The 22709-nt window shown below is 38.8% G+C and overlaps 1 protein-coding gene across 1 annotated transcript in view; it reads left to right on the top strand.

The window, feature by feature from the left end:
* Positions 1-22709, top strand: part of spo11 (SPO11 initiator of meiotic double stranded breaks) — a 53002-nt gene that overhangs the window by 12149 nt on the left and 18144 nt on the right. The window contains exons 4-10 of the mRNA XM_072276592.1: positions 8603-8669; positions 9127-9235; positions 9747-9833; positions 12868-12904; positions 13883-13992; positions 20078-20177; positions 22611-22648. Coding sequence (XP_072132693.1) covers positions 8603-8669; positions 9127-9235; positions 9747-9833; positions 12868-12904; positions 13883-13992; positions 20078-20177; positions 22611-22648 — 548 coding nt within the window. The remainder of the gene's footprint in view (positions 1-8602; positions 8670-9126; positions 9236-9746; positions 9834-12867; positions 12905-13882; positions 13993-20077; positions 20178-22610; positions 22649-22709) is intronic.

The raw sequence follows: 22709 nt of genomic DNA, 5'->3' as shown, positions 1-22709 counted from the left end.
ATCATTTATTGTATGCTTAATTGTATATTTGATATGTAAAATGTCTACTGATTAAATGCAGAATTATTCAATAGGAAATATTACTTAACAGACCTATAGTTACTGACACTTCATGTTTTAGATAGACAGTGGTGCGAGAAAGTTTGTGAACCCTGTAGAATCGTCTCTATTTCTGCATAAGTATGACCTAAAATGTGATCAGATCTTTATGCAAGTCCTAAAACTAGATAAAGAGAACCCAATCAAATAAATAGCACAAAATCATCATACTTGTTTATTTATCTATTGAGAGAAATGATCCAATATTACGTGTATTTGTTGGAAATGGTATGTGAACCTTTGCTTTCAGTAATTGATGTGATTCCCCCCACCCGCCTCGGTGCAGCAATAACTTCAATCAACCAAACATTTCCAGTAACTTTTCCTGCACATCGGCTTGGAGGAATTCTGGACCATTCCTCCTTACAAAACTGCTTCATCTCTGGGTGTTGAAGGGCTCCTTGCATGAGCTGCTTGCTTCAAGTCCTTCCACAACATTTCTATAGGATTAAGGTCGGGACTTTGACTCAGCCATTACAAAACATTAGTTTTCTTCTTTTTAAACCATTCTGTTGTTGATTTACTCTTGTCTTTCGGATCATTGTCTTGTTGTATTATCCTAATTCTATTAAGTTTCAGGTGATGGAATGCTATCCTGACATTTTCCTGTAAAATGTCTTGATGCGATTTTGAATTCATTGTTCCCTCAATGACTGAAAGGTGTCCAGGCCCTGAGGCAGCAAAGCAGCCCCAAATTATGATGCTCCTTCCACCATGCTTCACGGTTGGGATGACCGTTTTTAGTGTTGGTGTGCAGTGCCCTTTCTCCTCCAAGCATAGCAATGTGCATTTCTACCAAAAAGTTCAACTTTAGTCTCATCTGTCCACAGAACATTGTCCCAAAAGCATTGTAGAACATACAGCTGGTCTTTTGCAAACTTGAGACTGCAGCAATGTCCTTTTTTAGAGAGCAGTGGTTTCCTCCATGGTGTCCTTCTATGAACACTAGTCTTGTTCAGTGTTTCTCTTATAGTGGACACATGAACAGAGAATTTAGCAAGTTCTAGAGATTTCTGCAAGTCTTTTGCTGTTATCCTTGAGTCCCTTTTCACCTCCTTCAGCATTGCACGTTGTGCTCTTGGTTTGATCTTTGCAGGATCATCACTCCTAAGGAGAGTAGCAACAGTACTGAGTTTCTCTATTTGCAGACAATTTCTCTTACTGTAGACTGATGAATACTCAGATCTTTAGAAATGCTTTTGTAGCCTTTTCCAGCTTCCTGCATCTCTACAATTCTAAGGTCCCTTGAGAGTCATTTCGATGGAAGCATGGTGTACATAAACAAATCTTTCTTGAGAAGAGTACAGGCACCTCTACAACCTACACCTCCTACCTCATCTCATTGGTTGGAACACCTGACTTCAATAGCTTTTTTAGAAGGCATTAACTCAGGGGTTCACATACTTTTTCCAACAAATATATGTAATATTGGATTATTTTTCTTAATAAATAAATGAACAAGTATAATGTTTTGTGCTATTTATTTAATTGGGTTCTCTTTATTTAGTTTTAGGACACATGAAGATCTGATCACATTTTAGGTCATATTTATGCAGAAATAGAAAAAGTTCAACAGGGTTCAAAAACTTCTTAACACCACTGTAATAATTCAGACTATTAGCAGTTTGCAAGTGTACAAATATTTTCTGAAGATGTTTTCACCTCTTTGCTTGTAGTTGACTTTTTGCTGATTTCAGGTTTTACTGACCTAGTAGCCTAACTTTTTCTATTATTCAGAACTGACTTAGCAATGTATTTTGGTTGCAGAATTAAGGGCATCATTGCTCCATCTAGTCCTAGCCTTTACCTAAAAGCACAAATGAAACAGTACTTTGAAGAATGTATTAAACGAGATAGAGAAGGTGGGAGAAATTTGTCTAATTTCTACTGGGTTTTTAATATTTGCAATGATTTTACTGCTGCTAACACAACACAGGTCCTTCCAAACATATAGACAGACGACAAAAACCTGCACTTGCGAAACATTTTTTGACATGTAAACAAACAGGATTTTCAACAACTATCAACAGAAAACACAAAGTCAGTTTTTCGGTAGGATCATGCAGTGCGCATAAAATCATCATTAAAAATGAATTCCTTATTTTGTGTTCCAAATTCTCATTGGTAACTCAAACTCCTATATCAGAAAGCTACAAAGGATCAATTAAGCTGTGGCGGAGTTCTGGCAAACAGCATTATATGGAAAACGTGAAATTGTTCATTTTGTCAGTGAATTTTAAAAATATGAAGCATATTATCTAAATGACAAGAGATTAAAAAGCACTGACATGCAAAGGGTTTGCCCGAGTGCATGATTTGCAGAAGTTGCAGGTAGTAATTAGAACAGTTAAAATAATTTTAGAATTTATTGATGTGGAATTGAATATAAAGGTACTGAAGAAGACATGAGGTTTTAAGTGGCCCACCCATGCTAACTTATTTTATCTATAGAGTGGATTCCAGTTAATTAGGACACATCAGAACCAGTACATTTTGGTCCAATTAAGCAGCTGCCCTAATTAGCCAAAGTTTCAGGGAAATAGTTAAAAAGGTATTAAAAAAAGACAAAACTGTTATTTAACTGAGTAACAATTTATGTATTTAAAAGAAATACAGAACAAATGAGAACATTGCTAATACCTCTGTGGTACAATAAAGCTGTATATTAGTTCCTAACCAGGAGAATATCTGCAGTTGCTGGAAATCAAAGTAATACACACAAAATGTTGGAGGAACTCAGCAGGCCAGGCAGCATCTGTTGAAAAGAGTAAGCAGTTGCAGAGACCGAAGCTAGAGTTAATGAAGAAAAAAGTAAGAGTAGAATGCATAAAATTAAAAAGCAAAAATCACATAGGTCACTGGATTCTAAAAGGACAATGAGTTTAAGGGCACATTATCTAAATGCCCATAGTATTAGAAACAAGGTTAGTGAACTTGCGGCACAGATCAGTACCAAGGCATATGATTTAGTGGCCATTACAGAAACCTGGTTGCAAGGTGGAGATGACTGGGAATTAAATATCCAAGGGTATCGGGTAATACAGAAAGATGGGCAGGAAGGCAGAAGAGGTAGGGTGACGCTCTTGATTAGGGATGAGATCAGGGTGAATGTGAGAGACGATATAAGATCTACGGAGCAGAATGTTGAGTCCATCTGGGTAGAGATTAAGAACAGTAAAGGGAAAAAAAATCACTGGTGGGTGTTGTCCATAGCAGAGGTCCCCAATCACCGGGCCGCAAAGCATGTGCTACCAGGCTGCGAGGAAACGATAGGATCTGGCGATATGAGTCAGGTGCAACTTTCCTCATTCCCTGTCACGCCCTCTGTTGAGCTTGAACGCATGCGAGGTTATTATGCATGCGAGGTCATTACCCGCGCATTGTCCATGTCAGCGTGGGAAGGAGATCAACTCCTCGAGCTTGCGACTAACGGCGGGCTGAAAAGTATGTTTGATGTAACAGCTCTGCCGGCATTCTGGATCAAAGTCAGGGCTAAATATCCTGAGATAACCACAAAAGCACTGAAAACGTTGCTTCTATTTCCATCTCTGCAATGAATGCAACAAAAACTAAATTGCAGAATAGACTGGACACAAGGAATCCCCTTCGAGTATTGCTGTCTCCCATCACTCCTCAATAGGACCGTCCTGTTGCAGAGAAACAAGCCCATATGTGCTGTATGTTTAATATCCAAACATTACTTAAAATGTTATGATGCTATTGACTTATATAACCATATAACAATTACAGCATGGAAACAGGCCATCTCTGCCCTTCTAGTCCGTGCCGAACGCTACTCTCACCTAGTCCCACTGACCTGCACTCAGCCCATAACCCTCCATTCCTTTCCTGTTCATATACCTGTCCAATTTTTCTTTAATTGATAATATCGAACCTACCTCTACCACTTCTACTGGAAGCTCGTTCAACACTTACTTCAAGCTCCCCTGTCCTCCCCAATAATTGACTTATCTCTATATTCATGCGAGGAAAATATGCGCAGTGTGTTAATATTAAATTCGTTAGATAAACCCTTTTAGAAACGAAATTGAGTGTATTAGCCACTTATCACCTATATTCTGGTCGTGATTAACACCCCCCCCCCCGAACAGAATTGCCAAAAACGATTTGTAGAAAAAGCATCGGCACATACACGCATGTGCACACAAGTGCCCGCGCAAGGCTTCATGGTCATTGTAGTCTTTCTCGGGGCAAACACAAGATATTTGACTGCTACTCTTGTCCGTCGGCAACCCTACCCCCCCCCCCCCCGGCGCCTCGGGGTCGGCCGGTCCGCAAGAATATTGTCAATAATAAACCGGTCTGCAGTGCAAAAAAGGTTGGGGACTCCTGGTCTATAGGCCACCTAATCCACCTAATAAAAATATTGCAGTGGCAGAGGCGATTAACCAAGAAATAACTGAGGCTTGTAAGAACAGAACGGCAGTTGTCATAGGGGATTTTAACTTCCACATAGATTGGGTGAATCAGGTTGATCAAGGAAGTTTTGAGGAGGACTTCATAGAATGCATCCGTGATGGCTTCTTGAGCAGCATGTTAGTGAACCTACAAGGGAAAATACTTTCTTAGATCTAGTCCTGTGCAGTGAGACAGGTAAGATTAACGATCTTGTAGTCAGGGATCCTCTTGGAAAGAGTGATCATAGTATGATTGAATTTCACATTCAGATGGAGAATGAAATAGTTAGATCTAAAACTAGTGTATTATGCTTGAACAAGGGAGACTACAACGGGATAAGGGAGGATTTGGTTAATGTGGATTGGGAGCACAGGCTATTCGGTAGGACATTTGAGGAACAGTGGAATACTTTCTTTTCTTTCTTTTTCAATCTTTTTATTAATTTCAAAATATAGAAACAAAACATAGCAATAATACAGATAATATGAGATGTATTGTTACATTTAAAAAAAGAGTAATTGCAAAACCAAATAGTGGAAATTACCAAAACTCCCATACATGTAGAACTGATCACGGATAATATAAAGCAAAAAAAAAGAAAAAAGACAAAAAAAAGAAACAAAAACCCATCCCCAAAGAAAAAAAAACAACTAAACTAAACTAAAAGACTTGGGCAAAACTAACAGCTTAAAAATGGAAAAGAAGGAATACTTTCAAAGAGATTTTTCACAGTGCTCAACAAAAGTGTATTTCAGTCGAAAGTAAGGACAGTAAGTGTGGGGAGAGCCAGCCTTGGATAACTAAGAAAATAAAAGATAGTATCAAATTAAAAGCTCGTGTACAAAGTCGCAAAGAGTAGTGGGAGACTGGTGGATTGGGAAAACTTTAGAAAGCAACAGAGAACAACTAAACAAGAAATAAGGAAAGGGAAGATGGAGTATGAAAGAAAAATTAGCACAGAATATAAAAACAGATAGCAAAAGTTTTTATAAATATATAAAGCGGAAAAGGGTGGCTAAAGCCAACGTAGGTCCCCTGGAAGACGAGAAGGGGAAATTGATATTGGGTGATAAGGAAATGGCTGAGGCATTGAACGACTATTTTGTGTTAGGTTTCATGGTGGAAGACATGTCTAATATGCCAAAGAAGGATGTTATGGACAAAATGGGAGGTGAGGACCTAGATAAAATCAGTCACTAAAGAGATAGTGATGAGCAAACTAGAGGGCCTGAAGGTAGATAAGTCTCCAGTCCTGATGGGATGCATCCCAAGGTGCTGAAGGAATTAGCGGAGGTTATAGTAGATGCGTCGGTAATCATTTGTCAAAACTCTGTAGACTCTTGGCAGGTCCCGGCAGATTGGAAGACAGCAAATGTCGTGGCACTTTTTTTTTTTTAAAGGATGTAGGCAGAAGACGGGCAACTGTAGGCCAGCTAGCTTAACGTCTGTAGTCGGGAAAATGCTTGAAGCTGTCATTAAGTAAGAAATAGCGAAATATATAGCAAGGAGTGGTTCCGTTAGACAGACGCAGCATGGATTCAGAAAGGGCAGGTCCTGTTTGACAAACTTACTGGAGTTCTTTGAGGACATAATGAGTGCAGTGGATAGAGGGGAACAGGTGGATGTTGTATATCTGGATTTCTAGAAGACGTTCGATGAGGTGCCACACAAAAGACTTATAGATAAGATACGGATGCATGGAGTCTGAGGAAGTGTATTGGCATGGATAGTGGATTGGTTAACCAACAGAAGGCAGAGAGTTGGTATAAATGGGTGTTCTTCCGGTTGGCAATCTGTGGTGAGTGGGGTGCCGCAGGGGTCGGTGCTGGGCCCATAGCTGTTTACCATTTACATTAATGATTTGGAAGAGGGGACTGAGTGTAGTGTAGCAAAATTTGCTGATGACATTAAACTGACTGGAAAAGCAAATTGTACAGAGGACGTGGAGAGTCTGCAGAGGGATATAGATAGGTTAAGTGAGTGGGCCAAGGTCTGGCAGATGGAATACAATGTTGGTAAATGCGAGATCATCCACTTTGGAAGGAATAATAGAAGAGCAGATTATTATTTAAATGGTGAAAGATTGCAGCCTGCTGTTTTGGACTTGGGAGTGCTGGTTCGTGAATTGCAAAAAGTTGGTTTGCAAGTACAACAGGTTATTAAGAAGGCAAATGGAATGTTGGCCTTCATTGCTAGAGGGATTAAATTCAAGACCAGGGAGGTCATGCTGCAACTATACAGGGTACTGGTGAAGCCGCACCTGGAGTACTGTGTGCAGTTCTGGTCTCTGTACTTGAGGAAGGATATACTGGCTTTGGAGGCGGTGCAGAGGAGCTTCACCAGGTTGATTCCAGGGATGAAGGGGTTAAACTATGAGGAGAGATTGAGTCGCCTGGGACTATACTCTATGGAGTTCAGAAGAATGAGAGGGGATCTTATAGAAACATACAAAATTTTGAAAGGGAAAGATGAGATAGAAGTAGGAAAGTGGTTTCCATTGGTAGGTGAGACTAGAACTAGAGGACATTGCCTCAAGATTCGGGGGAGAAGATTTATGGTGGAGATGAGGAGAAACTGTTTTTCCCAGAGAGTGGTTAATCTGTGGAATTCTCTGCCCAGGTGTAGTAGTTGAGGCTTCCTCACTAAATATATTTAAGAAACAGTTAAATAGGTTTTTACATAGTAAGGGAATTAAGGGTTATGGGGAAGAGGCAGGTAGATGGAGCTGAGTTTCCGGACAGATCAGCCATGGTCTTATTGAATGGCGGGGCAGGCTCGATGGGCTGGATGGCCTACTCCTGCTCCTATTTCTTATGTTCTTATGTTCAGTTGATGTTTTGGGCCATGACCCTTCATCGGGACTCAAAAGTTCTTGAGTCTTAATAGTTATCAACGGAGGAATTCGTCTGCTGTGTTCTCATGATTGACTATAAATGAACAGAATATACCTAGTGCAGGTAATGGACTGCATTCATACAATGTTTTAGATGATTGCATCCTCAAAATTTTAATTTTCATCATAGCATTAAAGATACTTTCAAGTTCTTCATAATTTCTGACCTGTTGAAGTAGTAAAATCGTTTTATTTTTAATTCCGGCTGTTTCTGGCATCTTCAAGCCTGAATGCTTGAAACCGTAGTGAGCAAAACAGTTCCGAGTTGTCTTATTACTTATTTCTCACTAACTATCAGTGACAAAAATCACTGCCTTTTGAACGCGCAACTGATGCTATTTAAAAACTGGTTACTCTAAGCATGGTGTAGTGTCTAACAGCCACGCAAGTGCACCTAACCGACGCTAGTTAGAAACTGTTTGGCAACAGTCTCTTGCCCCATTTCAGTGGTATAGTGTTCAGAATAAACAAAAGGAATCCTGGCCATTTTCTAGATTTAGTTTTTGTTTTTTAAGAGTTGTCCCAAATAAACGGCTGCTCTGATTAACCAATGACCCAATTAGCCATGTTACACTGTATTTCCTAGCTTTACCTCTCCATCCATTTTTTTCTTGTTGCCATGAAATTACTTGATTGATAACCAGTTCAGAATTAGCCACATCTTTTTTCCAGCTAAATTGAGAACAATGCCGATGTCTTGCAACGATCTTAACACCAACTCAGTTTGCCTCCCTGATTAGTCTCTCAGGCTGAATGTAACCATTTACAAATTCAGCTTCTTACTCGATTCAATAAAGGGAATTTGAAGTGATCTTGTCCATCATAAGAACTACATGTCTCCACACTGCAGCATCATCTATCTATCCCATTTTTGTTTCATATACAGTACATTCAATCACTGCATCTGTGCAAGCTGCTTAGGAATATTTTGCTATATGTGCATTATTATTTATATTTGATTTCATATGCCATCAAACATGCACAATTCAAAGATTCCAGATATTCTCTTGCCAGGTCAAGCTACTCAGAAACGTGGTCTAAACGGTCTTCATTTAAGGACAGTTGAGGTTGAACAGTATTTATGTATTGCGTGCTGGATATGGAACTTTTTACGTTACTGCATAACAGAGGATGAAATGAAGGAGTTATGAAAGCAAAAGTTACTTCTAGTAACAACTATTTTCCTTGCAGCTCTGATACTGAGGACCTTGACGATGATCTACAAGTTGGTGCAGAGCAATACTTACGCAACTAAAAGGTGAAAGAATGTTAAGATAATATGGTAATGTACTGTAGATGTGATGGAGGAACAGCAAGTATCTGTACTGCCTGTCATTTTTATTAAGAAATTAATTGTCATACTTTGCTGTAAATAAGCAATGAGAGAAAAATAGAAATTGAGCACCTGTATCACCATCGCTTGGTAAGCCACATCTATGAAACCAATATCCTGCTGTGCCCTTTTATAGTAAGTGGGTTCAATGTTGTCATCCAGGAATTTGATCACATATTCATTTACTTTGATTTTGTATTATTTTTGAGTGATATAATCAAGGATAGAGTTTTGAGTTACATTGAGAAGATTGTGTTAAATTGCTTTATTAATCTAGAACAATTCATGTAGTGAACATGGTTTCACAATGCTGTTAGATAGAAAATTGCAGGATTTTAACTTAATAACAATGAATAAATGATAATGGTCATTTTTATTTCAGGGACCTTTACTACAATGATACACAGTTGTACGGTTCGCAAGTTATTCTTGATGGTATTATCAATGATGTATGCTGCATGCTGAAAGTCCCACGCAGAAGCCTTCATGTTGTAAGTGCCTAGTACACACAATCTAAATGATAATTTGTACTTAAAAATAAAGAAATAGTTGAAGTATGTTTTTAACAAAGACAAGCTATAGACTAAAAATGTTCTTATTTGATTGAAAATAATGCAACTTCCTCAAGGAATGGCCAACATTGTGCCATACAGATGGAAATCTGAATGTCTCTAATGCAAATTGCGGAGGAAATACGTAAGACAGCTATTAAGAGCTGTAATGGAGTTACTGAATTTTATTTAAACAGCCTTTTTAATTGTCAGTATTGATTTCCAGACTACAGAATGATAACTAAGTGTTATAAAGTAATGACTAGTAATTTTCGCTCAGCTAATTAAATCACAGTTTTAGCAAGAAGAAGAAAGTTTTGAATATATTGGGGATTTTTCATGTGAATATTTTATGCTATAATTATTATCGACACACATTGCTCATTAGGTATTGAAATGCAAAATCTATGTAATTATTTATTTTATAAAACATTTGATTTCTCTCTTTGAGCTCTCTACCTCGAAAGGCTGCATTGCAGGTGATCTATGCTACACTGAGGAAGATGGCAGCAGAGTGAACTGTGCTTGCAGTTCTAATGTATGTACCAGGTTTACTGTAGAGGTTCCTAAATTAGTCTTTAAGCTTCTATTAGCAAAGATTTGTATTAGAGAAGAATAAATCTGTGAACCAATATTAAAAAATTGATGATTAGGAAGCAATCCATTACTTTTTATTCATGTAGTTCCGTGCAGTTATGTTTCCTGTTTACAGACACTTTCCCATAAAGTTTTAGAGATTATTATACATCAATTAAACAATAACTAATTAAGCAGCTTTTTTTTTACTGTAGTAAGTGTTGTCTTGCACAGGAACATGTGATGGATATGGAAATCATTTCAGTGATTTTAAGACTGCACAGCTGCAGGAACCTGGAGTTCATCCTGTTCTCTGTATAGCATATTCTCCCTGTGACCACACAAATTTTCCCACATCCCAGTAACACCTGGTAGTTAATTAGCTACTGTAAAATTGCCTCAGGTGCAGGTACACAACAGGAGACCTGTAGGGGTAGGAGTTGATGCACATGGGATGTTTTACAGAGAAATAACTGGGGGAATCCGACCAATGGCAATATCCTGAGAACTGGATTGAACTCAATGAACCAAATGGTCTTCTGAACATTGGGGTTTCTACTATGAGATATGAAGCCAAAGAAAGGAATAGAGATTCCCAAGCTTGTATTTTGCCATACCCTACTGAAGAGAGATTTTGTATTTCTTTTCCAGCCTTCTCCAAGATAATCCTAAATATTAGGTTTTTCTTAACTTTACCATACACCTCTTGCAGGTGTCCTCTCCCCAATACAGGTCTGGTGCTGAATCCATACTAAAATCAAAAAGAATAAGGGATCATTGATTTCTTCTAGTGAAATTAATTCAAATGCCTTAAGGATTTATAATAAGTACCCTTGCAAAAGTACTTATAAATCTAACCACTGTAAATCTAGCCACAAGTATCACACTGATTATAAGATTTATCCTAGCAACACACATCAAAGTTGCTGGTGAACGCAGCAGGCCAGGCAACATCTCTAGGAAGAGGTACAGTCGACGTTTCAGGCCGATGTGTGTTGCTTGAATTTCCAGCATCTGCAGAATTCCTCGTGTGTAAAATTTATCCTATTTGGGTTTGTTTTTATAACTTACAATGTTTGGAATTTTGTTACTTTATTTCAAGCTTATTGATATGCCAGCCTTTGGATTAGAATTTGTGGCCGTGATTATAATAAATGATGAAAGGGCATTCTTGCAACTGGTCAAAAACATTCACCAGGCAGTGTGGCATGGATGGTCTTTTTCCTACCCAGCCGTTGTCCAGTCCCTTCTATGTTCAGAAATAGCAATGTCATTCAGCTGACTGAGCAGTAAAAGAAGTTCTGAAAAGTTCTAACAGGTTACAAACTGGACGTAAAATAATTTTACAAATATTGAATTAAAGATTGAGTCATACATGAAGGTTAAAGCAGAAGTTGAAATAACATAAAAATAGAATAAAATTATATTATCACTTAAATTTTGCAGTGGCAAGTGTGATTGTTTCAATGGAGTTAAAATATAGAGTGCTAAAATCAGGGATTAGGTCAACAGCAGAACGAGATTTTTAAAAAGGCAACAAGTAAACATTAAACATGATAAAATGTTAAAAACCTGACTTTTGGCTAGAGAAGTTATGAAAATAGGGACGGAAGGCTAATATATTTTACTTTGAACATTAGAACATAAGAAATAGGAGTGGAGTAGGCCATCTGGCCTATCGAGCCTGCCCCGCCATTCAATAAGATCGTGGCTGATCTGTCCGTAAACTCAGCTCCATCTACCTGCCTTTCCTCCATAACCCTTAATTCCCTTACTATGTAAAAACCTGTCTAACTGTTTCTTAAATATATTTAGTGAAGAAGCCTCAACTGCTTCCCTGGGCAGAGAACACCACAGATTCACCACTCTCTAGGGAAAACAGTCTCTCCTCATCTCCGTCCTAACTCTTCTCCCCTGAATCTTGATGCAATGTCCTCTAGTTCTAGTCTCACCTACCCATGGAAACAACTTTCCTACTTTTATCTTATCTATCCCTTACAAAATTTTGTATGTTTCTATAAGATCCCCTCTCATTCTCTGAACTCCAGAGAGTATAGTCCCAGGCAACTCAATCTCTCCTCATAGGTTAACCCCTTCATCCGTGGAATCAACCTGGTGAACCTCCTCTGCACCACCTCCAAAGACAGTGTATCCTTCCTCAAGTACGGAGACCAGAACTGCACACAGTACTTCAGGTGCGGCCTCACCAGTACCCTGTATAGTTTCAGCATGGCCTCCCTGCTTTTGAGTTCAATCCCTCTAACAATGAAGGCCAACATTCCGTATGCCTTCTTAATAACCTGTTGTACCTGCAAGCCAACTTTTTGCAATTCATGAATAAGCACTCCCGAGTCCCTCTGCACAACAGCATGCTGCAATCTTTCAGCATTTAAATAATAATCTGCTCTTCTATTATTCCTACCAAAGTGGATGATCTCACATTTACCAACATTGTATTCCATCTGCCAGACCTTGGCCCACTCACTTAACCTATCTGTATCCCTCCACAGACTCTCCACATCCTCTGTACAATTTGCTTGTCCATCTTCTTCCTCTCTAATTTTCCTTTTTAATACATTAGCAAGATGACATCGTTTACATCTTATCCCTATGACAACCCTGGCCTTACTTTATCAGAGATACTGCCTTGATCCTATCTATCTCTCTACTATTCTCTCTTTGGTTGAGCCCCAACTTGCTTACTTTCTCTCCCAGTTTTCCTGAAATATTACCTTTGTTTTCCTTTCCACAGACACTGCCTGACCCCTGCTAAATGTTTACACCATTTTCTGTTTTTATTTCAAATGTCCAGCATCTGCAATTTTTTTGATTTTCAGAAAACATTCTATCTTTTACACAGGAATAGTGTGGCAATGTAGGGAACATTCAAAAACATACAAAATGATGCAATAGCATAGGGAATTCAGGAACATTGAGTACATTGTGATTATGTTTCAGTTAATATACTGTATCTGATTTTCTCTTCCATTCCCTAGGCTGTGCTTGTACCATCCAATGTCGATGGGATAAAAAGTATCCTTTTACATGATATGAATAGATAATTTTTCTGGTTTTGTATTCTAGCATTGTAGGATAACATAATTTCTTCAGACCCAATGAAGGATTTTTGATGTAAAGACATAGGAATGTTTAGATATCTGGGCTATTGATGCCATTCTTCTCAATTTTTTTGCCAGCATTGGTAGAACACGGGATCAAGATTGGTGGTCCCTTTTGTCCATTGATCACTTAAAGGACAAAGGAGGAGATATGAAGCTTGTCTCATAATTACCAGGGATGGTGGTGTTGCTGCCTGGAATAAATAATCACAGCAGTTTTCTAATAGTCATATTTATGTGAACATTGGTATATATTTAAACTGTCACAGAAGATAATACAGAATTGTGTGAACTAAGTTGAAGCTGCCGTAACTTGCTTAACTTCTAAGAGTCAATATGTGGCTTAGATATGAAAAACTTGACAAATAAAGAAAATTAAAGCAGTAACAGATCACTTGGCTTCATGGGACACCACTGACTTCTATTCTCTCTTTTTTTAACTTTTGACTGTGTACAAGCAATTCAAATCAAATTCTTTTGTTCGTTGTCTTAATGGGTCTTAATCATCTTTTGAAGAAGGCAAAAAGCAAGGAAAAGAAAGAAAATAAAAAGGCAGGAATGAAAACATGGACAAAAGCCAAGAAAGATTGACTAAAATTAAGAGGTGATGAGAGTAAGAAAGCAATGAACAAACTGACAGCTATCAGTATCCTGGAACTAAGTGCTGTGACTGAAGAAAATTTAACAGAAAGTTCTTGCTGAAAGTATCCCATCCCCATAATGTTGGGTAAAATTTTCGCACGTTCATATCGCTTGCTCTGTTTGCTACAAGAATCCAGATGTTTTCATTTTAATTACGCTAGTGCTATACTAGAATACAGGAATGGTCATTCTTTTAATATTTATCAAAAGTATTTCCTAAGCTTGGCTGTAATTTGCCTTAACTTCTAAGATTTGAATTCTCCTGCTCAATTTGTGCTCATAGTGGAAAAAGATGCGACCTTTCAGAGATTATTGGATGATGACTTTTGTACCAAATCATTCCCCTGTATTATTATAACGGTGAAGCATTTCTGTTATTTTATTTCTAAGGAATCCTATTCTGGCAGAATTAGATTAGATTAGTGTTTACACACGCTTTAAAACTCTAGCTGTCAATTATGGTTCTTCCATATTTTGTATTCTGTTGTTTCCTATAAAGCCCCTTTCTACCCTCTGCAAAAGACAATTTCCTTTTGAATCTCAGCAGTCATGTTCCCAATGCTTTCTTTTATGATAATCAAGAAAAGGCATCCTCTGTGACTTTTTTTTCCATGACTTCTATCTTTAGTCTTCCGGACAGTAAGAATCTCATCATCCTGTCAAGCTCTGCAATGTGCAGCTCAATGGAACTGCCTTTGCATTTCAGAAAATCACTTGTAATGGTTTCTCTTACTGCCTCTATATAGTTTGTTCTAGAATCCCAGGAACCCGTGCTTAACCAGCTTCAGCTTTTTAACCTTTGTGTTGGTCCTTGACAACAACATCTGAAAATATAAAGTCCTGAAACTCATGTCAGTCTTATTACCCCTTCTTTTGACCCCTCTGTTGCCTTTAATTTGTTTATTATCATACAAAAGTGTCTTCCATCTAAATACTGGCGATCCAAACCCATTGTCTTTGGCTGCGACTCAGCAAAGTTTATATTCAAATTATGGCACCCAACTTGGTATATACAGTTACAATTTAGCAATATTTTCTGATATCAAAGATGAACATAGTTTTTCTACCTCTCCTTGGAAGTGATGTGAAGTTGAACCAGACATTCTATGACATTAGTATGAAGTTGACTTTTGAGATTAGTTTCTGTCCAGATGTCTCTTTTTTTTTAAGACTGACTGCATATATCTCTGGAATAGACCCAAATTCTAACATTATCTCTCTATCTTCTGAAATCTTCATTCTCTTCCCTTCATATAAGTCTACTGCAGCCCATTCATAGCCAGTCTCCCATTTCCACCAAGCATAACCTACTTTTCTAATGCTCTGCTACAAATATATTAACTTGCAACAACTTATGTTCACTTTTCATCCCATGCTTCTGGCTTCTGGTCTGACACACTTCAATTTCAAATCCCTAACTTCTTTCTTTCCTTTTTTTTTGGCAGATTCTTACAGGTTAAGGCAAACTATACACCTGATAGCCTGACATCAGTGGTTGGGAAGTTGTTGGAATCAATCGTTAGGGATGAGATTACTGAGTACCTGGAGGCACATGACAAGATAGGCCAAAGCCAGCATGGTTTCCTGAGAGGAAAATCCTGCCTAACAAACCTACTGCAATTCTTTGAGGAAATTACAAGCAGGGTAGACAAAGGAGATGCAGTAGATATGGTGTACTTGGATTTTCAGAAGGCCTTTGACAAGGAGCCACACGTGAGGCTGCTTAGCAAGATAAGAGCCCGTGGAATTACAGGGAAGTTACTAGCGCAGGTGGAGCATTGGCTGATTGGCAGAAAACAGAATGGGAATAAAGGGATCCTATTCTGGCTGGCTGCCAGTTACCAGTGAAGTTCCACAGGGGTCGGTGTTGGGACCGCTGCTTTTTACAATGTATGTCAGTGATCTGGACTATGGTATTAATGGATTTGTGGCTAAATTTGCTGATGATACAAAGATAGGTGGAGGAGCGGGTAGTGTTGAGGAAACAGAGAGCCTGCAGAGACTTAGTTAATTTAGGGTAATAGGCAAAGAAGTGGCAAATGGAATACAATGTTGGAAAGTATGGTCATGCACTTTGGTGGAAGAAATAAATGGGCAGACTATTATTTAGATGGGTAGTGAATTCAAAATGCAGAGATGCAAAGGGACTTGGGAGTCCTTGTGCAAGATACCCTAAAGGTTAACCTCCAGGTTGAATTGGTTGTGAAGAAGGCGAATGCAATGTTGGCATTCATTATATATGAGCAGCGATATGATGTTGAGGCTCTATAAGGCACTCGTGAGACCACACTTGGAGGATTGTGTGCAGTTTTGGGCCCCTTATCTTAGAAAGGATATACTGACATTGGAGAGGGTTCAGAGAAGATTCATGAGAATGATTCCAGGAATGAAAGGGTTACTGTATGAGGAACATCTGGCAGCTCTTGGGCTGTATTCCCTGGAGTTCAGGAGAATGAGGGAGGGATCTCATAGAAACATCCCGAATTTTAAAAGGCCTGAACATGGCAAAGTTATTTCCCATGGTAGGGGATTCTAGGACAAAAGGGCACGACTTCAGGATTGAAGGACGTCCTTTTAGAACTGAGATGCGGAGAAATTACTTTAGTCAGAGGGTGGTAAATCTGGAATTTGTTGCCATGAGCGGCTGTAGAGGCCAAGTCTTTGGGTGTATTTAAGGCAGAGATAAATAGGTTCTTGATTAGCCAGGGCATCAAAGGGTATGGGGTGAAAGCAGGGGAGTGGGGATGACTGGAAGAATTGGATCAGCCCATGATTGATTGGCGGAGCAGACTTGATGGACCGAATGGCCTACTTCTGCTCCTGTACCTTATGGTCTTACAGGTTATCATCCTTCTCCTTCCCCTAATCTCCCCCAGCCGCACCAATATCTGAGCACTCTGTGAACGTCGAGTTCTGCTCATCACCCATTTTATTCCTCACTGTTGCAAGCAGTGTTTTTTACTGCTGGCTCCTAAGCAATGGATTGACACCATCTATGCCCTCCCAAACCCCACCCCCCACAAATTACTCATGCAAAACCTCGCTGTTTATTGCTTCTTTTAGGGGAGACCTTAAATTTTACTTCTGGCAATTTTTAGATACATTTTCTGCTATCCCTGGCTCAATGTTAAAATAAATTAACTGATAAACTCTTTTTGCATTAAGAACACTAATATTGTGAATGATAGTGTGCTAATTTATTCTACATGTTATTATTTTTCTTTGATGCGATGTGTATTACAGTCCCAGCACATCACTAACTATTTTTAGCAGGACTAGTTATAACAAATGAACATGAAAAAGAATAAATTCGTCCAATTTCTGAGAGAGATCTATTAGATTATGAAAAGGTACAGCAACTCTTCTCAAATAAAATCTTTTTGAAGGAAGAAGGCAAAAAAAACAAAAGGGAATGCAATAACCAACATAAGTTAATGACGAGTTGTATATAATGTTTATTTGTTCCATTAAGGTACAGCTGGATCTTTTGTCTCCATTTGTTGAAAGACTGTAATAGGATCAGTAACCAAATAGTTCCTCCATAACTCAAAACATCAATGAACATTTCATTGTTTGGAGCTGCTCAAGATCTCCTCCATCATTTTATTGAGAGTGTATTGATGGGGAAGGGAGTTTGTTCTGCTTTTGGTGAAAAATTTCAATAACGTCTGGATTGTTTCGTGCAGCTGTAATGGAACAAATGTATTATAGGTAAACTAGTGCCTATGCAGCAGCACAACAGGATTATGTCAGATGTAGATTTTATTCTATCCAGTAACCTCGTGAAATTAAATGGAGTGATAGAATTGGCTGAAGGCAGATTTATGTGAGGGTTGGGTTCTCAGGAGGGCAAGATGGATCATCCACTCACCCCAAGACTGTTGCAAATAACGGACTGCACTGTCATTGAAGATAAAGATGTTAATGTGGTCTTCTGTGCTGTGTAATTGTGTTTCTGGATTTGTATCTGGATGTTGCAGAACCATAGAGTTTTTAATCAGATCAGATCTGAATGTATATATGATGTTTCTTAGATTGAATGAGTAAGTAGGCTTAAACCTGATTTGTAACTTCACTAGGCAGCTCACTTTGATTCCCTTCCATGTTAGTACAGGTCTTTCCCCGACCCCCCCCCCCAGCCCCCCACCCTGGTGTTACAGCTGTACAGGTAATGGAGATTCACCAATGTAGAGTTCATACATCCCTGTCAAAAATTTAAAAATGGAACGGAATAAAATTCACTTTCATGGCATTTGCGTGGAGGAAAGGTAAATATATCAACAAAATCTGTTTTTATTCAACTTGTGTTTCTTGATGCATGCACAGGTGGCGCAGCTTCATGTTAAGGAAAATCACAATATGGACAGATTTCTGGGAATATAATAACCCCCAAACACCCCTCATTACAGGAATACATCAGGGAGCATGACCATGAAGTTTCAGATCTGCAATGAAATACTAGTCTGCGGTTATTGACCCACAGTGTGTCCTGAATGCCTTGGTTTTATCGCTAGATCTGATCCTGCCACATTAACATAAAGGAGAATGCCCAGAGTGTAAGATTTGGTTACATCACAATATCACATAACCCAATGCCATCAAGAACAGATGAATCTGATAGATAACTGAGTTCAAGGTCAAGTTAATTTATTTTATTGCAGAGAGAGTTCCTTGTTTTTATTTCACCTAATACTATGAGAGTCCACAACTTCCAGAGACAATGCAGAGGATTCTAGATCAATTGCATATACCTGTACTGCCAACACTATTCAGACTTCCCTGCCTGAGAGACAGGACATGCCCAGGAATCATGATTAAATGGTGTGGAATATTGATTGATGGGTCCAATTGTATGAGTATATCTTCAGACTTCTTCACTAGCTTGTCAGACTGCTGCTTCAGTTTGGGTACAACCAAGTGTAATGGAACATCATCACTTGTTTGGATGTTATGTTGGAAATGGATGCATGTTTCTGGTTTTCTGGGTGAGGGAACTCGTTCAGCATTCTATATATTCCATCAGACTCCTGACTTTTGTAGGTGATAGCAATTTTCCGCAGTTAGTATCTGTGGCAGGATACCTACTTCATTATTTGAGGAATTGAAAAATTAAGCTGAACACTGCATCATCGCACAAATTGCACCTTGTGTGAGGACTTGAGTATCAGTGCCACCATCAGTAGCCTCTTGAGTGATAGGTATGTGTGCTTGGAACTAAAAGTGTAGCGATGGCACTTCTTTTAAAAAAAAGGACAGCTTACCAATGTGCTCAACACATTTTTATTTCACCATTTACATTAGGAGATAGGTATCACCTGCCAAATTTATTTTTTTCTTATAAACTAATCATCTCTGCATCACCCAGTCAGTAGAGAAATTTTTGAAGATATCGAGAAGATCCTGGAGAGATGTCAAATTACAAATTGCATCTCAAACCTTTCAGCTAAGAAACTGGAAAGTGAAACGTCAACTAAATAACACTTCTGGATGATAAAATTCAGTGTCAAAAGCATCCTCTGTACTTGGGGGAAACACTGGATAGTATACTTGTTAATAAAAGATATATACTAAAACCCAAAGCCAAATTCAACATACAAGATAGTATTTTACAAAAAATGTATACATTGTATGTAAGGAGTTTGCTGAAAATCCCTGCTCTATCTTGGGACACTGTAGTTATGTTCAAACCATGACATAGTGCTAAATGCATTTTAATGGACAGCCTTAAAGCCTCTACCATTCCCCACCTATACACACTTCCTTGTGTAGACCTCCCTCGCAGGAGGAAAGCAGTGGATGACAATGGTCATATGAATACCATCACATTGGTCTTTCTCTCAATCTTGTTCGATCAGTTTATACATTAAAAGATATTTCAGACTGCATCCCTGGATTGAGATTAGAAATACACAGGGTGGCACGCTTATTTTGTAAATAATATATTACTCTGCTGGAATATAGTAGTATGATGTGAAAACTATCTTCAGAAATTCAACTTGCTTAAGATTATCTAGTTGACCTAGCAGTAGACTATCCTTTCTGTCTTTTCATACTTGGCAGCAATCTGAATTAGTAGTGGTTCTATTATAAAATGCATTGAGTAGTCTGAATCTACGTCATCATAGACACCAGTACAAAATACGAAACTGCTACTACTTGGGGAAAATAGGAGATTTGTTTTACAGAGCTGCTAGATTCACTATGATGTAGAAAAGTGGAAGGTTAGTTGTGCAACCGAGATATTCTTAGTGCTACTCAAATCCAAAAATGGGACAGTCTTTCATTCCTGACATCCATTGTTTTAATGAAAACTATATCAGCTTAAAGGATGCCTTAGTGTTTCGTGAATAATGATAGATAAGCTATTGGTGTATGTCAGCTGAATTATTTATAAAGGAATGCATATATTTGTTTTTCATATTGTATTAACTTGACTGTCTTTCAGGGTAAAGGAGTGCCAGATCTGAGCACCAGGCTGATGGTGAGGAAGCTGTGGGACACACTACAGATTCCAGTTTTTGCCCTTGTGGATGCTGACCCACATGGTAATTACTGCTTCCAATGATCACTTCTTCAAATTAAATAAGGTAGTGATTTATGTTATGCAAAATATCAAGGTGGACAATATCCTACCAAATATTTTTGTATCTGCGTCAGGCTAATGTGTTCAGTGCATAGAGCATATATGGATGACAGCAATCTTTAAAGCTCTGCATTGAAATTGTAACATATTTGTCTGATTAAGAGAGCATATTGACAACTCAACAAGGAGCCTATGTTACCTAAAGGGGAAATCAACCACTTCTATCATCAGAATTCAATTGCATCCAAAGTTAGAAGCTTGTGAGGATGACTAGATCAGAATTTGAGGTGATGTGTCAGTTTACAGTGAGCATGACAGAAACTCTTTCACTTTTAACCTTTTTTTGTGGCGGCTTGAGTCTACATCAAAAGAGAAGACTACAGGACAATAGTTAAAGGCAATGAGTAGGTGCCAGAGGTCATAAAAGAGGATAAAACACTCACGCAGGGAAATCCTATCCCTCAACACAGCCCAGCTCCAAACTCTCTTTGGAGCAATTTATCCATAGATCATCTGCCCTCACCCCATCAGCCTCCACGTCCAGCACGTAATTCTCCATAACTTCTGCCACTCCCTACGTGACTCCCTTGCCCATTCGTCCCTCCCCACTGATCTCTTTCCTGGCAATTATCCTTGCAAGTGGAACAAGTGCTACATCTCCTCCCTCACTACCATTCAGAGCCCCAAACAGTCCTTTCAGGTGAGGCGACACTTTACTTGTGAGTCTTTTGGGGTGATTTACTATATCCAGTGCTCTTGATATAGTCTCCTGTATATCAGTGAGACCCAACATAGATTAGGAGACCGCTTTCCCCAGCACCTATGCTTCATCCGCCAGAAAAAGTGGGAACTGCCAGTGGCCACCCATTTTAATTCCACCTCCCATTCTCATTCTGATGTGTCTATCCATGGCTTCCTTTACCACCACAATGAGGCCAGACTCAGGCTGGAGGAGTAACGCCTTATAATCCGTCTGGGTAGTTTACAATCTGATGGCATGAATATTGATTTCTTGAACTTGCAGTAATGCCCCCCCCCCCCCGCCGCCTACCATTCCCCATTCCCATTTCCTTCTCACACCTTATCTCCTTACCTGTCCATCACCTCCCACTGGTGCACCTTCCCTTTCCCTTTCTTCCCTGGCCTTCTGCCCTCTCCTATCAGATTCTCCCTTCTCTAGCCTTGTATCTCTTTTACCACTAGACCTCAGCTCTTTACTTTACCTCCCCCACCCCACTCCCGGTTTCACCTCTAACCTTGTGTTTCTTCCTACCTTATTCTGACTTCTCATCTTTTTTCTCTAGTCTTGATGAAGGGTCTCAGCCCGAAATGTCGACTGTTTACTTTTTTCCATCAACACTGGCTGGCCTGTTGACTTCCTCCAGGATTTTGTGTGTGTGGCTTGGATTTCCAGCATCCGCAGATTTCCTCTTGTTTGTGATTGGACTACACAGAGTATAAGGTGTGTTCCAGTAAAAAGGAAGTTTAAGGATGGCAAAGTAAGGGAACCTAGGATGATGAGAGAGGTGCTGAATTTAGGCAAGAAGAGAAAGGAATTGCATTGTAAGGGCCATAAAGGAGAGAAAAGAACTCAAGAAGAGACTTGGAAGAGCCAGGAGGGGCCATGAAAAGACCATGGCAAGTAGGATTAAAGAGAATCCCAAGGGTACAGCCACTTGAGGATAAAGGATGCATTACAGTATACTCAGAGACAGAGGATATGGGTAAGGTCCTAAATTACTTTGTGTTGGTTTTACTCTTCAACCATCAGGTGCCTGAGCCAGCCTAGATAACTTCACTCACCCCAACAGTGAACTGATTCCACAGCCAATGGACTCACTTTCAAGAACTCTACAACTCATGTTCTCAATATTATTTATTTACTTATTTATTGTAATTGTTTTGTATTTGAACAGTTTGCCTTCTTTTGTCTGTACATTGGTTGTTTGTCAGTCTTGGTAGTTTTTCAATAATTCTGTTGTATTTCTTTGTTCTACTATGAATGCCTACAAGAAAATGAATCTCAGGGTAATATATGGTGGCATACATGTTTTGATAATAAATTTATTTTGAACTTTGAACTTTAAAATGTTTTGAATAGCACTTGACTTTCCATTTGATTATCTAAAGTACTCAAAAGCAGCACACATTTTGAGACTTCTCAGAATTAGTATTTCTTGTGTAGTCATGGCCGATGAGACCTGTACACAAATCTCGGAGCTCACTTAATATCCTTTCTGTACAAATAAAAGATCCCAGTTTAAAAACTTTTCATTTGTAGGCTTAACCATTTCCCTCACCATATTACATTACAGGGACATGCCCAGTAAATGTAACTTTGCTGTTTCTCACTACACGATGTAATGCATTTTATTCCTGCTCTGGTTTTGTTCAGGTATTGAAATCATGTGCATATACAAGTACGGGTCAATGGTGAGTATATTTGTTTAAAATCTATATGTTTTACTATTTTCAATATTTGTAAGTTTATAAC

The sequence above is a fragment of the Mobula birostris genome, chromosome 2 (genome assembly GCF_030028105.1).
Source record: "Mobula birostris isolate sMobBir1 chromosome 2, sMobBir1.hap1, whole genome shotgun sequence".
Lineage (NCBI taxonomy): Eukaryota > Metazoa > Chordata > Chondrichthyes > Myliobatiformes > Myliobatidae > Mobula > Mobula birostris.
Note: the sequence above shows the minus strand (reverse complement) of the source record. Positions and strands in the feature narration are given on the sequence as shown.